At 39.6% G+C, this 19,052-nt stretch overlaps 1 protein-coding gene across 5 annotated transcripts in view; it reads right to left on the reverse strand.

Moving 5' to 3' along the window:
* USP6NL (USP6 N-terminal like) overlaps positions 1-19,052 on the reverse strand; it is a 154,706-nt gene that overhangs the window by 24,311 nt on the left and 111,343 nt on the right. For 3 of the 5 annotated variants that reach the window (XM_005564616.5, XM_045399539.3, XM_005564615.5), the window contains 6 exons: positions 10,482-10,591; positions 8,219-8,267; positions 6,492-6,612; positions 2,853-2,947; positions 2,201-2,266; positions 2,003-2,102 (listed from right to left, as the gene is read on the reverse strand). In XM_005564616.5, coding sequence (XP_005564673.2) covers positions 2,003-2,102; positions 2,201-2,266; positions 2,853-2,947; positions 6,492-6,612; positions 8,219-8,267; positions 10,482-10,591 — 541 coding nt within the window. The remainder of the gene's footprint in view (positions 1-2,002; positions 2,103-2,200; positions 2,267-2,852; positions 2,948-6,491; positions 6,613-8,218; positions 8,268-10,481; positions 10,592-19,052) is intronic. The other 2 variants (XM_074001010.1, XM_045399541.3) reach the window with 1 other exon arrangement.

Raw genomic sequence — 19,052 nt, forward strand, 5'->3', positions numbered from 1 at the left:
GGCTAACAACAAATTGTATATATCTGTGGTAGACAATATGTTTTGATATATGTATACACTGTGGAATGACTAAATCAAGCTAATTGACACCTCATTACCTCCCATACTTATCTTTTTGTAGTGAGAACATTTAAGCTCTCAGCAATTTTCAAGTATACGGTACATTATTATAAATTATAGTCACCATGCTGTATGATAGCTCTCCAAAACTTATTCTTCCTGTCTAACTGAAACTTGAACCAGCATCTCCTCCCATCCCGCAGCTACCCTTCCATTTCGGAAGCTTTATATGGTGGGGATGGAACTTCACTTGAGCTTTCTCTCTCTAACCAAGAAAAATACACAGCAGCAGACAGATTTGTCCACAGCTCATTTAGTCCAATGATACGGTAGAATGTAAAGTAGTTGCTATGCTTAACGTTTATTTACAAGGGTGAAGAAACTTTTTACTTGTCAAAATTAATCAAGGGTCATATAAGTAACAGCTTAAGAAGGAGATGAGAGCTACAAAGAAATACATTATGTTTCGACTTCCTCATTCTTGAGGGAACATTAAGCTAATGTCTCTTAATTAAAATGTACTTCTGTTCTCTATTTTGATCCATTAACAATCCAGAAAGAAAGTCGGCGGGGGGGGGGGGGGAGGGGGGAGGAGGACAGGGGGAGAGAGAGAGGGAGAGAGGGGGAGAGAAGGAGAGGGGAAGAGGGGCAGGGAGGGGGAGGGGGAGGGAGGCGAAAGGCGGTGTGCGGGGCAGGTGCAGGGAAGAAGGGAAAGAGATTTCACAAGATCAAATGACAGACCTGAATCCTGGAAGATAATTCATAGTCAATTGTTTTGTTTTGGTCCACTAGTTGGGGAAAGAAGAACTGAGTATAAGGGAAGTGAACCACAACAATTCTGAGTCCTTTTCTTGAAAAAACTAAACATAACAAAAGTGCTTTAAAGGGCATTTTCATTCCTATCTAAAGTATGGATAATCTGGCAGTCCTACAGTCCATGCTTTTCAAGTAAGCAACCAAACAATCTTATAGTAAAGTCCGTAACACGTACTTAGAACAATGACAAGCACAGCAGAGAGAAAAACTACAAACAAGACCCTGTGCACTCAATTAGTTTATAATTTAGTTGGGAAGCGGGACAGATCATTCAATAATAACATAAGAGAGTTGAGTGTACAATGAACATGAAACTATGTGGTATGACCTAGATTAGAAGTACGTACTATATGAAGCTCTAGAGCTTTCAATGATTTTCTTTTCTGCATAGCTACAAGAGAAGTCACATAATTTTTAAGGCTGAATTGAGACTTTAAAGATGAATAAGGTTCTTCATGGAACTTCATAAGGTTCTCATGTCTTTATTTTAAAGTAAGGCATAACATATCAAATTTATAGAGCCCTTAAAATATTGCAACTGAAGACTAAAAATTTTCCAATTTTTTTTTTTTAAACCTTGCTGCATTTATCTGCCTATAGACACTGGCTGAACTTGCCCCAGAGGCCATAATGCACTCAGGTAGAGAAGTGGGTCTTTGTGCTCCCATCCACAGTTCAGAGCTGGGTGCTATTCACCCTGGATGAAGGAAACAGTAATAGAAAATGTTTTCTCCAGCCCTTTGAACTAAGGGACCTGGTTTCTTTGGTCTTCCTTCTCTTACTGCAAACTTGAGATTCAGACTGATGGAAAGAACAAGGGGTCCCAGTGGAAACAAATACTTGACGAAAAATATTACTAGTGAAACCAACTAACTGCACTCTACAAAAAGAGTGAAAATGACACTGGTATAAACAGAAAAGAACCAAAGACCTTTGCAGTGAAGTAAGCTTCTAGTCATGAGAAAGAACTTATAAAAATATGTGACCAATTGATGATAATTTCTCCAGTGATTTTCAAAAAAAATTTAAACCACTATTAAAAAACAATGAATTTGAAGTAGGGTGCAGAATGAGAAATCAAAGCCTCAATTTTTTATGAAATTTTAGAGTTTAAGCATTTTCTTACTTTTGTGTAATTTTAAGATTGTGTAAGACATAGCAGTAAGAACTCGTTCTCCTTCAAAGATGTAGATATCCCATATTCTGAGGTTTAGTGTAAAGGGAGTCTATAATTAAAAGCAAAACAAAACAAAAATAAGGTTAACAGCTTCCCCTCACCTTGTATTTATAATTTTATGACTGAGTTTTGTAAATAAATACTTACACGATCAAGGAAACACTGAAAAAACCATTTCATTGTGTAAAAACTTGTGTAGATTTCTTGAGAATCCTGAAAAAACAAAGAGCTCACAATTTCCGGATTGTAGTAAACTAAATTTAACAAAATAATACGAAGTTAGGAAGGCTGTTGGATGCAGCTATCAAAGCTAAACACATTTACTTCCCAAATTCACTCCAAAAATAAATTCCTCTTATGACGGGACTATAATACAACACTTAGATTCTCTTTAATATATTTTACAGTGAGCTATCTTTGTTTACCTAAACTACTGTGTTTTATAGTAAGGCATACATATAGTTCACTAACAACGAGTTTCTGTGACTCTGAAAAAATACTTTCTGTACAATGAAAAAAACCTCCAAAACAACAGGAAGATCCCGTATCTTTAAATTATCACATTGTTTGCATTATTAGCTTCAAAGAAGTTCAAATCCCTCAGTAGGAACTGTGATAGCCTATCAATATTAAATTTTACAAATGTAATATTTTGTAAACAACTGGGAATTATAACTGCATAGTAAATGAAATGGATGACACTATAAATTAATAAGGTAATTGGGACCAAAGACAATTTAATTATCCCAGCTTTTTGGGGCGGGGTAGGTGGGTGTAAGTCAGTGTCACATCTACCTACCAAGTGTTGCTTAAGCTTGGACAGAAATTTGTTCAGTATTTTTTCATGATGTTCTTGAAACCTCAAGAGTTTAGGAAAACCTTGGACAAAAAAGCCTAGAATACAAACATAAAAACAACACTTCATAAACAATACCAACAAAACCCTCCAATCTTAAAATGCAACATATTTCTTTCCTTTGTAACTGTCAAAAATAAAAAGAAACATCCAGTAGTTACCAAAATATTTTTTCTCCCCACCCAGGAAGTAACTGTATATAAGCTTTCAGTAATGAAACTTTGAGCCTAGGATTTGTTTGCTAAAGATCTTCTATAACTTTGTATTTTTGAATTTAAAGGGAAACCTTAAAAAAAAAAAAAAAAAAAAAAGGACACTGAAGCCATTTATCAAGATTATCTGTTCTTTTAAGATATTGGGCCATATCTTAAATGCATATATTTTTAATATTTTATTCCAACGCTGACTAGTTATTTTGTTTTACTCTTAATACGCTAACAAACAATTTATTACTTTTTTCAGGCTTACTCTTAAGAATTTCATTAGTATAACATTTCCAAAGTTTTAAATCGCTTTTTAATCCTTTCCGAAAAAGCTGTATTTAACATCTGCTAAAAATACAGGTGCTAAATGATCAATGTTATATCAAAAATGGTATTTTATCCCGAGTGACTACACAATATAATCTATATCTAAGAAGTAACAAATTACAAATGGTTAGCATTAATTTTGTATATTTAACTCACTGAACTTTACATGTATTTTTCTTCCTGGTATTCTATATAATCCATTAAAAAGAAAGTCCACTCAACAGACTTGATGATTCTTCTACATTAGGATTTTCTAACCGAGGTTCCATGCAACTTTGAAAGATGTTAATAGACGTTCTACGCTTTTGAAAAAGAAACCAGAGGACACATTTATATCCTTCTTAGATATTCATGAGGCATTTTAGCTTATTAATCTTCTTGCCTTTTAGACTTAATGAAACTTGTTTTTCTTTCACTCAGTCTCTCCCACACTTAAGTGATTTTGGAGGCCACATTCCTCCCAGAAAGTCTGTTGCCCCAAAATGAAACTCTGTTCCACCAAGAACCTGAGGCACACGCTATTGGGCAGTGGTGCTTTACAATCTACTGGGCAGAATTATTTCTTAACTAGTTCTCAGTTTTCTAGGGTGTGTGTAAAAATTTCCAGAGACAGAAAGAGGTTCTACTCCTACTTTAGTAGTAGTTTTCAGTGAAATTGTTTCATTAAAAAAAAAAAAAAGGCCGGGCGCGGTGGCTCAAGCCTGTAATCCCAGCACTCTGGGAGGCCGAGGCGGGCGGATCACGAGGTCAGGAGATCGAGACCATCCTGGCTAACACGGTGAAACCCCGTCTCTACTAAAAAAAAAATACAAAAAACTAGCCGGGCGAGGTGGCGGGCGCCTGTAGTCCCAGCTATTCGGGAGGCTGAGGCAGGAGAATGGCGTAAACCCGGGAGGCGGAGCTTGCAGTGAGCTGAGATCCGGCCACTGCACTCCAGCCCGGGCGACAGAGCGAGACTCCGTCTCAAAAAAAAAAAAAAAAAAAAAAAAAAAAATCCATCTCTCTCTCTCAGTGCTACTTTCATGGCCAATTTGGTAGGATAGGATAGGAAGTCTGATTTTGAAAAAGTCAATACAGTTCAGTGATAACTAGCTCAAGAGTGCTAAGAAGCCTAACATTTCTTCATTTTCCACTGATGTTCCAGATCTCATATTTTATATTTTCAGCCTTAGCTTCAATCCCATACATTTATAAGTGAAACCACCGTGTTCACACTGGAAATGCAAAGTACTGAGGTAACCTTTAGTTATAAAATCTCACAGGCAGACACAGAAACAAACATCTCTAAGTATAAACTTACCCTTAATAATGAGCCAAACTGCATTCTAAGTGTAAATGTTAGGATAGTAGAATTAATATTATTTTATAGATTAGTCTAGTGACAATAATTGCTGAAGGTAAGCTATCAAATAGGTTTAAATGACCATTTCCTAAAATTGGACAGTCTTGCACATAATTACATACCACTTAAATTTGCATTCCATTGTACTTCAAGACAGATCAGCAACACAACCCCATGGGAAAGCAAAATAAAGACTGACAGGGAAGAGCGGCTTTCTTCAAGATGCCTTTTGGAATGATACTACCCTACTGGAAGGTAACTCAATATAATAACATGTCTTACTTTTAGAGTCTATTTACTAGATGCAAAGTGCCCAGACCCAGTTACCATGCAGATGATATTTGTTAAGTAATTGGCAAGGAACACTAAGGGAGAAAGACAAATGCAAACACATACATACCCCCCTCACTCTTCCACACACACATAATATCCTCACATGGTCAGAGTGTGAGATTTCAGTAACAATGAGCTATAGAAAGTCATAATTTTGAAAATATTAAAACAGTATTTTAAATATATAGCAGGTTCCCCACCACACAAAGCTTATTCACAAACTGAACTTGGAAGATTCATTCTTAGAATAGCTAGTGTTAAAATTATTTTAAATTTGATATTAACACTTAGAATAACTAGTGTTAAAATTATTTAAATTTGATGGCACTAGGAAAATAATTTTGCATTATATGAACAAATGCCACTTTTATTTCCAAGACAAGTTGTGATCTAAGGGCGGGGGCTGTGGCTCACACCTGTAATCCCAGTATTTTGGGAGGCTGAGGTGGGAGGTTCACTTGAGTCCAGGAGACTGAGACCAGCCTAGTCAACATAAGGAGACCTCATCTCTACAAAAAATTTAAAAAATTAGCCAGGCATGGAGGCACATGCCTGCGTGGTTCCAGAATCTAGAGAGGCTAATGAGGCGGGAGGATGGCTTGATCCCAGGAGGTCAAGACTGCAATAAGTCACAATCACGCTACTGCACTCCAGCTTGGGTGACAGAGCAAGACCCTGTCTCAAGAGTTGTAATCTAAACTCTCCGAAATAAAGTCTATTGCTTAATTTGGCAAAAACAAGGAAAAAGTTATTATAAACAGTGGTAACTTGAAAACGAAAAAAATCAGCAGGTTCTGAGATATTAAATAATCGAGTGCCTAGAACATGTTATCAACCTTTTATTTAAAGTGGAACCAATTTTATGCGAAAAAACTAAAAACTACACTTGAAATATAAAACTACTTAATTATTACCTTTCCTTTAAAAACCTAAGTGCCATTTCTCAATGACTGTTTTTTTGACAAGGTGTTATACATCACAATATCCGGTCAATGGTAAACATTTCACTTAAACGATAATTTCATGACCATCTAAAAGTTCTGATTAAAAGGCATCTTTTATTTCTCCCAATAATATACCTGTTCTTAAATTCCTCCAATCCTAAATTAGTTTCTTTTGACCAAGGGCAAGTAAGAAAGAATTTCAAAATGCCAACAATATACTTTGGAATAAAGACAAAGGAAAATAAATGTAAACATTTTAGAAAAGTTCAATAATGAAAAATGAAAGAAGAAACTAGTAACAAATATTAATGAACTCAACGAGCCCTGAGACATTAAATTTGTTGTATGTAACTCTTGCAAGCATCTTTGGTTTTGCTTTAATCTACCTTTTTCCCTACCTTGATTGTTTAGATAAAGCACAGGGTGTTCTTACCATGCATGGCATGTTTAGGGCCTGAGAAGAGTTTGACCAGGGCCCAGAAGGCATCTTCCTCGTTCATATACATGAGGAGTAAAGCTGTGATCTGGCTCATCCCCTGACAATACCCGACTTCCTGGGGAGCAAAGGGGAACACAGAAGCTGGGGAGTTTAGCCGAATTACATACATATGTACAGAGAAAAAGCTACTCTATAAAAACCAGAAAATTCCTACCCACATCGTTTAATAGTCCATTCTAGAGACAAATACTATACTCTTTACAGTATTATGCCACATAAGAGAATAAAATTGTGCTCAAAAATAAATGTACAGGTACAAAGTGTAAATTGCTACATATTTTTATTGGACTCTGTTCAACACTGTCACACTTTCTTTAAAGAGTGTTAATATTTATTTCACTTTATGTATGATTCTTAGCTCACTATATCTCTTCTTTGCTCAGTGGCTGGCAAAGTCTCTCCTCCTACAATACCCAGTATGCTGTCTTGTCTCCTCTAGATTTCTGAACCCTTAAGCAGACACATTTTAGGATGCCCATGCACAGTCTATGCCTCCTCTCTAAGAAATATCCACTCTCCCCACAGTCCTTGCTTATGATGTGGCCTCAGGGATTCATGCTTGTGCCACAGGAACCACAGCTAATGGACCAGAAGAGGAGAGCTGACCCCAGGGGAAGAGTTAGTTGGTTGCACTGACTCATCAGACACTCTCTCTAGGAAATGTGAACAAAGCCAGAGACTGTAATCAGATGGGGGTATGTACTGGAACAGAATGCTCACACTGAGTCTGTGGGTACAATCTGAGCCAAGGAATAAGTGGCCAGTAGGCAAAGGAAGCAACCTGGAGAGAGAAACAGTGAACTGAACAGTTCACAGAGATCATCTGAGATACTGAGTGGCCCCCAGAATGAGAGAGATGGAAGGTGCAGTTTTCCTTCTCACCAGATGCTTCCCACCTTCCAGCTCCAATTCCAATGAGGCCTAACTAGTGCTTCCTTCTTATGAGATGTCCCTTTAATAACCCCTTTTTAACTTTTCCTAGTTTGAGTGAATTTCTGTTCTTACAATTTAAAGGTTTTAACTACAATAGAAATTATACATCCCAAGGTTCAAAGGTCCTCCCTGGGACCTATTCCGCAAGTATTCATTTAACACCCACATTAAGTCCAACACGAATTAATCTATCCCAGGTTATCTTCTTCCCCAACAATGCTGAATGCCTTAAGAAGAGCATGTCTATTACCAAAGAGTTTAGCCTCCTCCGGGGTATAGCCAGTAAGGGCACAGTTATCTTGTTTGGACCTCACCTAATAGATAAATGTGATTGTGAAAGGTAACCTCCCAAGAGCAAAGAGAGTTATAAAAAGTCAAACAAAATTAACCAAGCCACCCACTTCCTGTCCTTCTACCCTGTATGTCTGCTTAAAAATAAAAACAAAACAACACAAAACATTACCAAGCAAAACAACATGGAGGGAAAGAGAAAAGGTGAGACTCACTGGCATACTGTGGTCATATTTAGGTTCTTCCACTTCAGAATCAGCTCTGCTCTAAGGCCCTAGGGTTATCGCAGGGTTTCAGCTTAAAAAGATCCACAGAGCTAAAGAGACTGTGGAACCACCTAAGCTCTGAGATGCAGAAATGTGCCCACAGGGCCCTGTTAGGTAGGGAGTGCCTCAGAATACAAATCAAAGACCTTGGGCAGGCAGGCCCCAACTTACCGTATTATAAATAGAATAGGCAGCAAGAACATGGAATAAGGATTGTTGCCTAGAGAAAAAAAAAATTTACATTAAATACAATTTAGTAATTTCACATATTTTAAACATTACAAACTTAATAAAGACTGAAAACAGATAATCCAGATAAAATTACTAATGTAATAAATTATCCCAAGTTCAAATTCAAAGACTCTAAAAAGTCTAAATTCAAGACTAGATAATATTCATTCTGAAAGGATTTATACCAAGAAAACACAAAAGACTTCAAAATTCCTTAAATGTGCTGCCCTCTTTTGCTGATCTATCTCACTTTGAGACCCTTCTAACAGAAGCAGCTGGCTTGACAGAATGGTGGAACGTCCTTTTGAGGGCTCAGTGACACTGCCAGCAAGGTACAATACCCTGCAGGGCTGGGGCGATGTCCTTGGGATGCTGAATATGCTCCATACCAGGCTCCAATACAAGGTGCTGTTTCTCCCAAAGCCAGGATTCAGGGGTCCAAGATTCAAAGGCTGGAAGTAGGAGTGGCTCATCATTCTCGCTAAAGATCCACTAGCAAAGCGTTTGCTTCTTGCCCCTGCAAGCTTGAGTTCTGCTGGTCTAGAGATCTTAGTTCCAAAAGGAAGAATGCTTCCACCATGAGACATAACAGTGATTCCACTGACCTGGAAGCTGAAACCGCCACCCAACCACTTTGGGCTCCTTATGCCTCTGAACCAACAGGCAAAGAAGGACGTGCCTGTGCGGGCTGGTGGGATTCTCCTGATTACTAAGGGGAACATGGGTTGTTATGACACAACAGACACAAGGAGGAGTATATTTGGAATGCAGAACACTTGGGGCATCTCTTACTAGTATTACTGAGCCCTGTGATGAAAGTCAATGGAAAACTACCAATTCAGGCACAACTGCTAAGTCCAGATTTTCAGGAAGGTTTGAGTCATCCCTCTAGGTAAAGAACCACAACCATCTAAGGTGCTTGCTGAGGGCAAAGGGAATATGGAATAGGCAGTGAAATGGGACATTAAAAATACCACCTGTGACCACACGACCAGTCACAGAAATGATCACTACAACTGTTATGAGTATTTCTTCCTTATTTTGGTGTAAATATATTTGTATATATACCAACAAATATTTTCTTCTTCCCTCTCTTTTCCCTTATCATCTAACATAAGGTATCTTAATAATAGTCAACTTTATACCACAGTGTGTAAGTTACAGGATACTACAGCAGAAGTGTGATCATCTCCCAAGGACTTGGCATCCTCATGTGGGGAAAGAATTCGCACATTTCAGTTGTGAGCAGAATAGTGGCATCATGTTAGGTGGAAGGAAGACTTGGTTACTATCTTACCTGGAAATTTTTTAAGGTGGTGTGTGTGAGTGCCAAGTTGCCAAGGCTGGACTACAGTGGTTGGCTCTGGGTGTCAACTTGGCTAAACAACAATCCCCAGATATCCAAAACACTGATCTAGGTGTCACTGGGAACGTATTTTGTAGATTGATAAAAATCCATGATCTGTTAACTTTAAGTAGGAGAGATTATCCTAGAAGATCTGGGCAGGCCTCATTCAATCCATTGAAAGGCCATAAGGGCAGATTTGAGGCTTTTCTGAAGAGGAATCTCTGCCTGTGGCCAGCAGCTTCAGCTCATGCCCGAGGCCCAGGCTGTCCTTTCCGATGGCCTGCCCTGTGGATTTTGGCCTTGCCTAATCACCCCCGACAGCTGGAGAAGACAATACCTTGAAATGTCCTAACATATATCTCCTATTGGTTTCTGTTTCCTGGTGAGACTCTCTGACTGACATAGAGATCAGCAAAAACTGTACTTTTCATTTATAAGTTGTCATAGCAATGATACATCAATTCATTAATTCCTCATTTCATTTCATTTCCCTTTTTTAAAAAAAAGTTTCATTTATGCGTGGGGGTCAAGGTTATAGAGATATATTTATCACTGACAAAGTTTTTACACACTGTCATTCTTCTATGACTTCTAATGAAAGTACCACATTTCTAAGAATTCCCAGATTATAAAATGAGTCTTTACCAATTTTATAGCACGTGCTATGTCAAAGGTTAAAAATTTTAAGTTAAATTAGATCTTAAGTTTCACACAACATGGACGCAAATGATCTGCAAAAGCTTAAACCTTTAGGACCTAAATCAAAATTACAGTCTATAAAGGCACTCTAATTTTAAGTTAATAAAGACTATTTATAAATGCGATTAACATTTCATAATATTAAACTTTACTTACTTAACACCGTATCTGTCTCTAAACATAATGTGGTCCCGAAACGTGCGGTTGACATCCAGGTCTATTTGTCTGATGTCAGGTGAACAGCCCCGTGCTCTGTGTTTTAATTTCTGAAGAGAAAAAGAGAGGGGAGAACAGATTTTTATGGAAATTAGTTGTTGAAAAGTCAATGACAAATAATAAAATAATTCTCATTAAAAAGTTTTTGGTTTAAAAAAATCATTCAATGGTTAAAAAAATCAAAACTATATATATAAAAAAGTACAGAATAGAAAATTTCCCTCCCCTCCATTCCCCCATTTCTCCTACTCCCTGCTTCTCCCTCTTCCCCTACCTTCCTTCTCTTCCATCCTATCTAGTTAGATTTTAATTTAGGATAGAGAACTTTTCAGAGTTTGCACTACTGAACTATGTGAAAGCTCTTCATGGCTGAGCCATGCAGTCTGTCATGATTTCTTGTTTCTTTCCAGGATGATGCTTTTGTTTCCCTTGAAGCTAATCATTGCCTTGTTTCTCAATGTGCTTCATTTCCCACCTAATTCAATCCCAAGCTCACTATAAATGGTATAATCTCCTCAGGTGATGTTCAGGTAGAGTAGGTGTTCCACCAGCTTCATCTTGCTGTCTGCTGCTCCTGCCTGTGCGGCCCGACCTCTGGGCCCGCTCTCACCTGTGAGGCCCGATCGCTGGGCCCGCTCCCGCCTGTGCGGCCTGACCTCTGGGCCCGCTCCCGCCTGTGCCGCCTGACCCTCTGGGCCCTTTCCCGCCTGTGCCGCCTGACCTCTGTGCCCGCTCCCGCCTGTGCGGCCTGACCTCTGGGCCCGCTCCTGCCTGTGCGGCCTGACCTCTGGGCCCGCTCCTGCCTGTGCGGCCTGACCTCTGGGCCTGCTGCACAGCCTAGGTCCTGGAGCCTCCCTTCTCCAACTGCTGGGATGGTTTTCTCCCATGTTGGGCCCCCTGCTTCCTGGTCTCATATCTTTTTTCTCAGGTTCTTCCCTTGCTCTGCAGGAACACATTCTTTAGTAGCTCCTGTGAAAGGCTGTATGGAAGATAAAGTTTTTGAAACTTTGAATATCTGATCATTCTACCCTCTTAACTGTTTGGCTGTTTTAGAATTCTAAGCTGGAAAATACTTTTGCTCAAAATGCACGGCTTCACTGTCTTCTAGCTTCCAGTGTTGCTATTCTAATTTGTGTTTCTTTACATGCAATCTGCTTTTTCTCTCTAGAAGCTTGTAGGAGTTTCTCTCTCATGTTTTGAAACTTCACATTTCAGTACTGGGTTTGGATCTATTTTTATCCACAGGGTTGGGCACTTAGTGAATCCTTCCAATCTTAAAAACTCCTACCCACATCTTTCAGCTCTCAGACATCTTCAACAATTCATTTGTCAATTTCTTCATCTTCCCCTCCCCCCACTCCCATTTTCTTTTTCTGAAACTCTTATTATTACAGTCTGGGAACTCCTAGGCTATCATCTACTTTTCTTGTATTTTTCTGTATTATTTTGCATCTCTTTGCTTTTATAACTGATATTCTGGGAATTTCCTCAATTGTCATTTTCAATTAAGTTTTTCGTTTCTAGTATTTTTATATTCATAAGCTCTGTTGTTTTTGAGTGTTCCTTTTTATAGCATTCTATACTTGTTTTATGGATGCAGTATCTATTTTTCTCTGAAGATATTAAAAATAGTTTTTTAGGCCGGGCGCGGTGGCTCACGCCTGTAATCCCAGCACTTTGGGAGGCTGAGGCAGGTGGATCACAAGGTCAGGAGATCGAGACCATCCTGGTTAACACGGTGAAACCCTGTCTCTACTAAAAATACAAAAACTTAGCCAGGCATGGTGGCCGGTGTGCCTGTAGTCCCAGCTACTCGGGAGGCTGAGCCAGGAGAATGGCGTGAGCCTGGGAGGCGGAGCTTGCAGTGAGCCAAGATTGTGCCACTGCACTCCAGCCTGGGCGACAGAGCGAGACTCTGTCTCAAAAAAAAAAAAATAGTTTTTTAGTTTCTCTTCTTTACACTATACTCTGTTTCTTACAAGCTGCTTTCTTCATTTGCTTCCGCTTATCTTTCACATTAGCTCCCTTCTTCAAATGAATGGCGACACTTCGTTTTCTGCTTTTATTTAAAAGTGGGACACAAAAAAGCTGCATGCCTGGGTAAGGCTTCCTGACTGTGATCCTGCTTGTGGAGGGATCTGGCCAGGCAGCTGGACTGGGGTTCCCTGAAATCAGTACCTTTGAGCTTATTTTCTTAGGCTGATCACATTCCCCAGAGAAGGCTCTTCCAATCTCCTGTCAGGAAGACAAGCACCTGGCTGCCAGTGATCTGGGAGGTGAGTTGAGGAAAAAGGCTGGACTGTCCAAAATTTAAACTACTCAGCTCCTCTGCTTTCATGACAGCAGTTCACCCGCAGCAAGGTCTGTGTTTTCCCCAGTCCAGAGGCCCTCTGTTTCATCCTCGCCAAATAACAAACCTCCAGTCTTGGGCCAGCACTGAGGGGGCTAAGGAGCTCTAACTGCTTCTGAAACAGACTTTCAACCACTTCTGTGTTTAGCTTCACCTCCACTTCCAGAGTTTCCTGCAGTTGGCAATTACCAAGCCTTATGGAGATTTTGAGCTGTTAATCAGGTTGCTTCTCCAATTCCCACTGCCAGCCTAGGACTGAGCTTCCTCAGGTTTGCTAAGTTTACTAAATGTCTGTCTGCAATCTCGTTTTCCAAAACTGGTAGCTGTTAAGCATCTCCCATTTTCTCATTTCTGTGGGTTTGCCTTTTTATAATAAAAACTCTGTCAATTTAGTGGCATTTAAAGGGAAAGGGAGCTAAATGAGTATCTTGAATCTCCCATGTTTAAACAGATGGGAGATTAAAATTTAACCATGTTTAATATAAATAAGAATTTATATACTATGTTATATTGACCCATTTACCATGTACTGGTAATATGGACTTCTGCTTGAATCAATTCCAATAAATATATATAAAAACATCACTGTTCCTGACTTCAGCTAGAAGTGGAAAGAAGGCTATCTGTGCACGTCTGGAATAAGTATGTGTGTGTTAAGTGTTTTATAAGTCTGTGTATTTTTGTGTATTGAAGTTCAGAGAAGGAGCTTCTGCAGCTTTTTAAAACAGGAAGAGCAGCCACAGTATGCTTCAGAATTCTAAAGACAGAGGAAGACATTTAGAGTATTGTATTAGAATCATACGGCCACTAAAACATTATCGTATATTATTTCTGAAAAAGGTGGTTCAGAAGATTTTTTTTTTTTTTTTTTTTTTTTTTGAGACGGAGTCTCGCTCTGTCGCCCAGGCTGGAGTGCAGTGGCCGGATCTCAGCTCACTGAAAGCTCCGCCTCCCGAGTTTACGTCATTCTCCTGCCTCAGCCTCCGGAGTAGCTGGGACTACAGGCGCCCGCCACCTCGCCCGGCTAGTTTTTTGTATTTTTTAGTAGAGACGGGGTTTCACCGGGTTAGCTAGGATGGTCTCGATCTCCTGACCTCGTGATCCGCCCGTCTCGGCCTCCCAAAGTGCAAGGATTACAGGCTTGAGCCACTGCGCCCGGCCCAGAAGATATTATAAAAATTTAGCTTGAAAAATAAATCTGTACATATTTGTTCTCTTCCATCTTTTTTTTTTTTTTTAAAGATAATGGGCAAGGCCAGGCACAGTGGCTCACACCTGTAATCCCAGCACTTTGGGAGGCCGAGGCGGGGGAATCACAAGGTCAGGAGACCAACACCATCCTGGCTAACACGGTGAAACCCTGTCTCTACTAAAAATATTTAAAAAAAAAAAATAGCTTGGCATGGTGGCAGGCACCTGTAGTCCCAGCTACTCAGCAAGCTGAGGCAGGAGAATGGCATGAACCCAGGAGGCGGAGCTTGCAGTGAGCCAAGATAGAGCCACAGCACTACAGCCTGGGCGACAGAGCAAGACTCTGTCTCAAAAAAAAAAAAAAAAGATAATGGGCAAGTAAAGAGGTTTCAATTATTGTTCTACAGGCCTCCTTGTAAAAGATGGGATGTCAAAACACAAGAAGAAAATGTTTGACAAGACATGATAAAAGAAAATGCCTTAAAAGTTAATAGGAAGGCAGAAAAGATGCAAACGCATCTATAATATCAGTTCCTCCAGAGGACAAGAAAATCTATCATAAAAAAGGCCTCGTAATGGAAGAAAAGCCTGGGTAAGTACATAAAAAATAACAGGTCAGAAATACGATTTATGTCCTAAAATGTTTATAAGCTAATGCATGGAATGCAGGAATCAAACATATTTTTTTACTCCTGAATGAAAAGAGGTAAACAGTTTCTAGTTACCTCTGAGATTAGGTGGGTTGAGATCCACGAGTGTCACAGTAATATAAAAATAAAATTTTATTTTAAAAATTGAGATCAAATTAACCCATAAACCTGAGGGCAGAAGTACAGTGGGAAGCATTTAGATAAAAAATTAGCATTATTGGCCAGGCACAGTGGCTCACACCTGTAATCCCAGCACTTTGGGAGGCCAAAGTGGGTAGATCACGAGGTCAGGGAGTTCAAGACTAGCCTGGCCAGCATGGTGAAACCCCATTTCTACTAAAAATACAAAAATTAGCAGGGCATGGTGGAGGGCACCTGTAATCCCAGCTACTCAGTAGGTTGAAGCAGAGAACTGCTTGAACCCAGGAGGTGGAGGTTGCAGTGAGCCAAGATCACACCACTGCACTCCAGCCTGGGCAACAGAGTGACACTCCGTCTCAAAAAAAAAAAAAAAATAGCATTATCATTGTGAGTTTGGTCTATGAGATTACTGAGCCACACTAAGGCTGTGGATGAGGCTGTTTTCCACTGTGGTCTGATCCTATACCATCTGTAAGTTACACTGCTAAATGCAAGAGAGAAAAATAAAAATGAGACAAAAGAAGAGAAAAACATATTAGATGAGAGCAGCCAAGACAACTTGGATCATAATCCTACCCCTGCCACTTGCTAACCCTGGGGTGAAAAGTCACTTAGCCTCGCTAAGCTCAGTTTCCTCATGTGTAAGATAAATACAATAATAATGACAAAACCTGCATCTTGGCATTGTTGTAGGAATTAAATGAGGTAATTCCCATAGAGCACTTAGACATAAAAGTACTCAAACAATGTCAGCTCTCCTCATGGTAAAGTAGGAGATATACTACTTTACCTCAAGGTAAAGTATTTAAAATACGGCAACATGAAGCTTCAAGTTAAAACTAACCAGATCCAAGTTGGAGGGAGGAGATCAGGGAAGGTCTTTGCAATGTGCTTTGAAACTCACTAACCATTTTCCTGCCTGTGGGAAACAAAGCCCCACCAAGACACCTCCTACTCCATGAAGCCTTCCTGGATCATAAAGGTGATTTCTTTTTTTACTTTCTTTTCCACTCCTACTTTTACAGTATTTATCACAGACTATTATTAAATATTTCTATGCAACCACGTCTCCTCCAACCTAGAAGAAAAGATTCTTGCCACTGTACCTATTCATCTTCAAACGTTCTTCAATACCACCCACAGAGCTTTATGGGCACAAGAAAGGACAAACAGGCCACCAGGGGAACTTGAAGGACTGAATGTTTATAATATGCTGGGTCCAAATAATTTCACCCATCTGAGAAAAGGCTCGGCAGATTAAGAGAAAGTCGTAGTTTTATTCCTACTGAAGTTCCAGTTCATGGAGGATGTATGGAGAGAGAGAGAAAGAGTGGATGAGAAAGGAAAAAAAAGTTGGCTAAATAATGATGCTGGGGGAAACTCAAATAGTAAAAATAATATTGATGAATGTTGAAAATTATAGGCTTGAAGGAACTGACAGGCAAGTCATTCTTTTGTTGTAGTTGCTGTCAGTTTTTACTAAATGGTTCTCTCATATTAACTGGCCATCTGATAATTTTACTCTACATAGAAAAAGTCTAAAATATAACATGAAAACTAGAGTCCTATTAGCAGGCAAGCTGGGTTGAATAGTGTCCCTCCAAAACTCATGTCCACCAAGAACCTGTGAATGTGACCTCATCTGGAAATAGGGCCTCTGCCGGGGTAATCAAGTTAAGATGAGGTCATCCTGGATGAGGGTGGACCCTACATGCAATAACTATTGTCCCTATCAGGAAAGACAGACACACATTCATAGAAGGGAGGACGGCCAGGTGATAAGGAAGACAGGGACGGAGTGATGCCAAGATGCATAAGGATGGCAGGCTACCACTGGAGGCTGGAAGAGGCCAGGAAGGATGCCTCCCTAGAGCCCTGAGAGAAAGTGTTGTCCTGCTGACACCTTAATTTTGGACTTCTGTCCTTGAGAACTGTGAGAGAGACAGTTCTGTTGTTTTAAGCTACTTAGTTTGCGGTACTTGGTTACAGCAGCCCTAGGAAATGAATACAACATGTAAATTGCTTTTTCTTTCATTTTCTACTTTCATTATTTAAACAAATACTAACAGAGCACCTACCATATGCTAGGTACACTGTAGTAGGTGCTGGGGTTATATTTCATATTATGTTCTCTCAGACATCTTTTTTTTTCAGCCTGGACACAGCAAGTTTAATGTCTCTGCTGTACATAGAATTAACACCCTTTCCCCTCCTCCTCCTTATGCTGGCAACAGGATATGCACTAGAAAATTTGGCTCTTAAGAGTCAATGAATAAAAGGATGGGCTCATACACCTTCATAGTTCTTTTCAGAAAGGATGCTTATAATTTAAAGGATGTCCTAATGGGAAGGAAAGGTACAGGGCAAGAGGCTGTTTCGCATTTTAGTCCATTAGTCTTTGGCAGAGCCCAACCAAGGCCAGATTCACCTAGGATGCCCAATGGCTGTGGGGATCTCCACAGGGTCAAGTAAGCAAACCCAAATGAACATGTTGGATTAAAAAAAAACAAGATCTAGAAACTCTTGAAGGAAGAGCTTCACCCTGAAAAGGGAAGAGGAAAATGCTTGGAGGGGAAGGGCGGAGGGTCAGTGTGTGATCTCTGCTGTGGTGGTGGGCAGGGGCTTAGGAGTTAAGCCAAGGGTGCTGAAGACACTCGGCAGCAGTGGCTCTCTTCTCAGGGATCAGCTCCAACATAGGCAGTAAGAAATCTGTGAAGCCATAGAACTTCTGGGGAAGGTGCCTCGCAAGCTCATTGTGGCAGGAAAATATTCCAAGGAATTTTTCACCAAAAAAGGTGACCTTAAACATATCACGAAGCTGAAACCTTGGGGGCCTTTTTGAGGTTCTAGTGGAGAAGTATGAGTGGTCTCAGGAAGAGGCAGCTGGCTTCAGACATCATTTTGAACACTGTAGTAAAACTATGACACTAAGAGCAAATAGCTAATCAACAGTCTAAAATAATTGGGAACTCTAAAATCCTGAAATATAAACTCTGTGTAGGGTCTGAATGGCTAAATTTAAAATGAATTAACTATTTAAATTATCCAGTAGGTTTCCTTGTCATCTGGATGAAATTTTACCTGAATGCATACACACACACACATACATATATATAAAAGAAAAAAAAATCACAAGAGCACCAAAGCACCTTTTAGAATAGGCTTTAGGTTTAAACCATAAATAATTTTTATTTCTGGATATAGGATCATGTTATCTGCAAACAAAGGTAATTTAACTTCCTCTCTTCCTACTTGAATGTCCTTGATTTCTTTCTCTTGCCTGATTGCCCTGGTCAGAACTTCCAGAGGATGTTCCAGAAGATCCTTGTCTTGTGCCAGTTTTCAAGGGGAATGCTTCCAGCTTTTGCCCATTCAGTATGATATCGGCTGTGGGTCTGTCATATATTTTGAGGTATGTTCCTTTAATGTCGAGTTTATTGAGAGTTTTTAACATGAAGGGATGTTGAATTTTATCAAAGGCCTTTTCTGCATCTATTGAGATAATCAAGTGATTTTTGTCTTTAGTTCTGTTTATGTGATGAATCACATTTATTGATTCATGTATGTATGTTGAACCAATCTTGCATCCCGAGGATGAAGCCAATTGGACTGTGGTAACTAAGCTTTTTGATGTGCTGCTGGATTTGCATTGATCAAGGATATTGGCCTGAAGTTTTCTTTGTTGGTTGTATCGATGCCAGGTTTTGGTATTGGATGATGCTGGCCTCATAGAATAAGGAGGAATTCCTCCTTTTTCATTTTTTAGAATAGTTTTAGTAGAAATGGTACCAGCTCTTCTTTGTACCTCTGGTAGAATTCAGCTGTGCATCCATCTGGTCCTGGGCTTTTACTGGTTTGTAGGCTAGTTATTACTATCTCAATTTCAGAACTCATTATTTGCCTATTCAGAGATTCAATTTCTTCCTGGTTCAGTCTTGGGAGGATGTATGTATCCAAGGATATATCCATTTCTTCTAGATCTTCTAGTTTATGTGCACAGAGGTGTTTCTAATATTCTCTGGTGGTTGTTTGTATTTCTGTGGGGTCAGTGGTGATATCTTCCTTATCATTTCGATTGTATTTGATTATTCTCTCTTTTCTTCTTTATTAGTCTAGCTAGTGGTCTATTTTATTAATTTTTTCAACAAACCAGCTCCTGGATTCATTGATTTTTTGAAG

The sequence above is a fragment of the Macaca fascicularis genome, chromosome 9 (genome assembly GCF_037993035.2).
Source record: "Macaca fascicularis isolate 582-1 chromosome 9, T2T-MFA8v1.1".
NCBI classification, from domain to species: domain Eukaryota; kingdom Metazoa; phylum Chordata; class Mammalia; order Primates; family Cercopithecidae; genus Macaca; species Macaca fascicularis.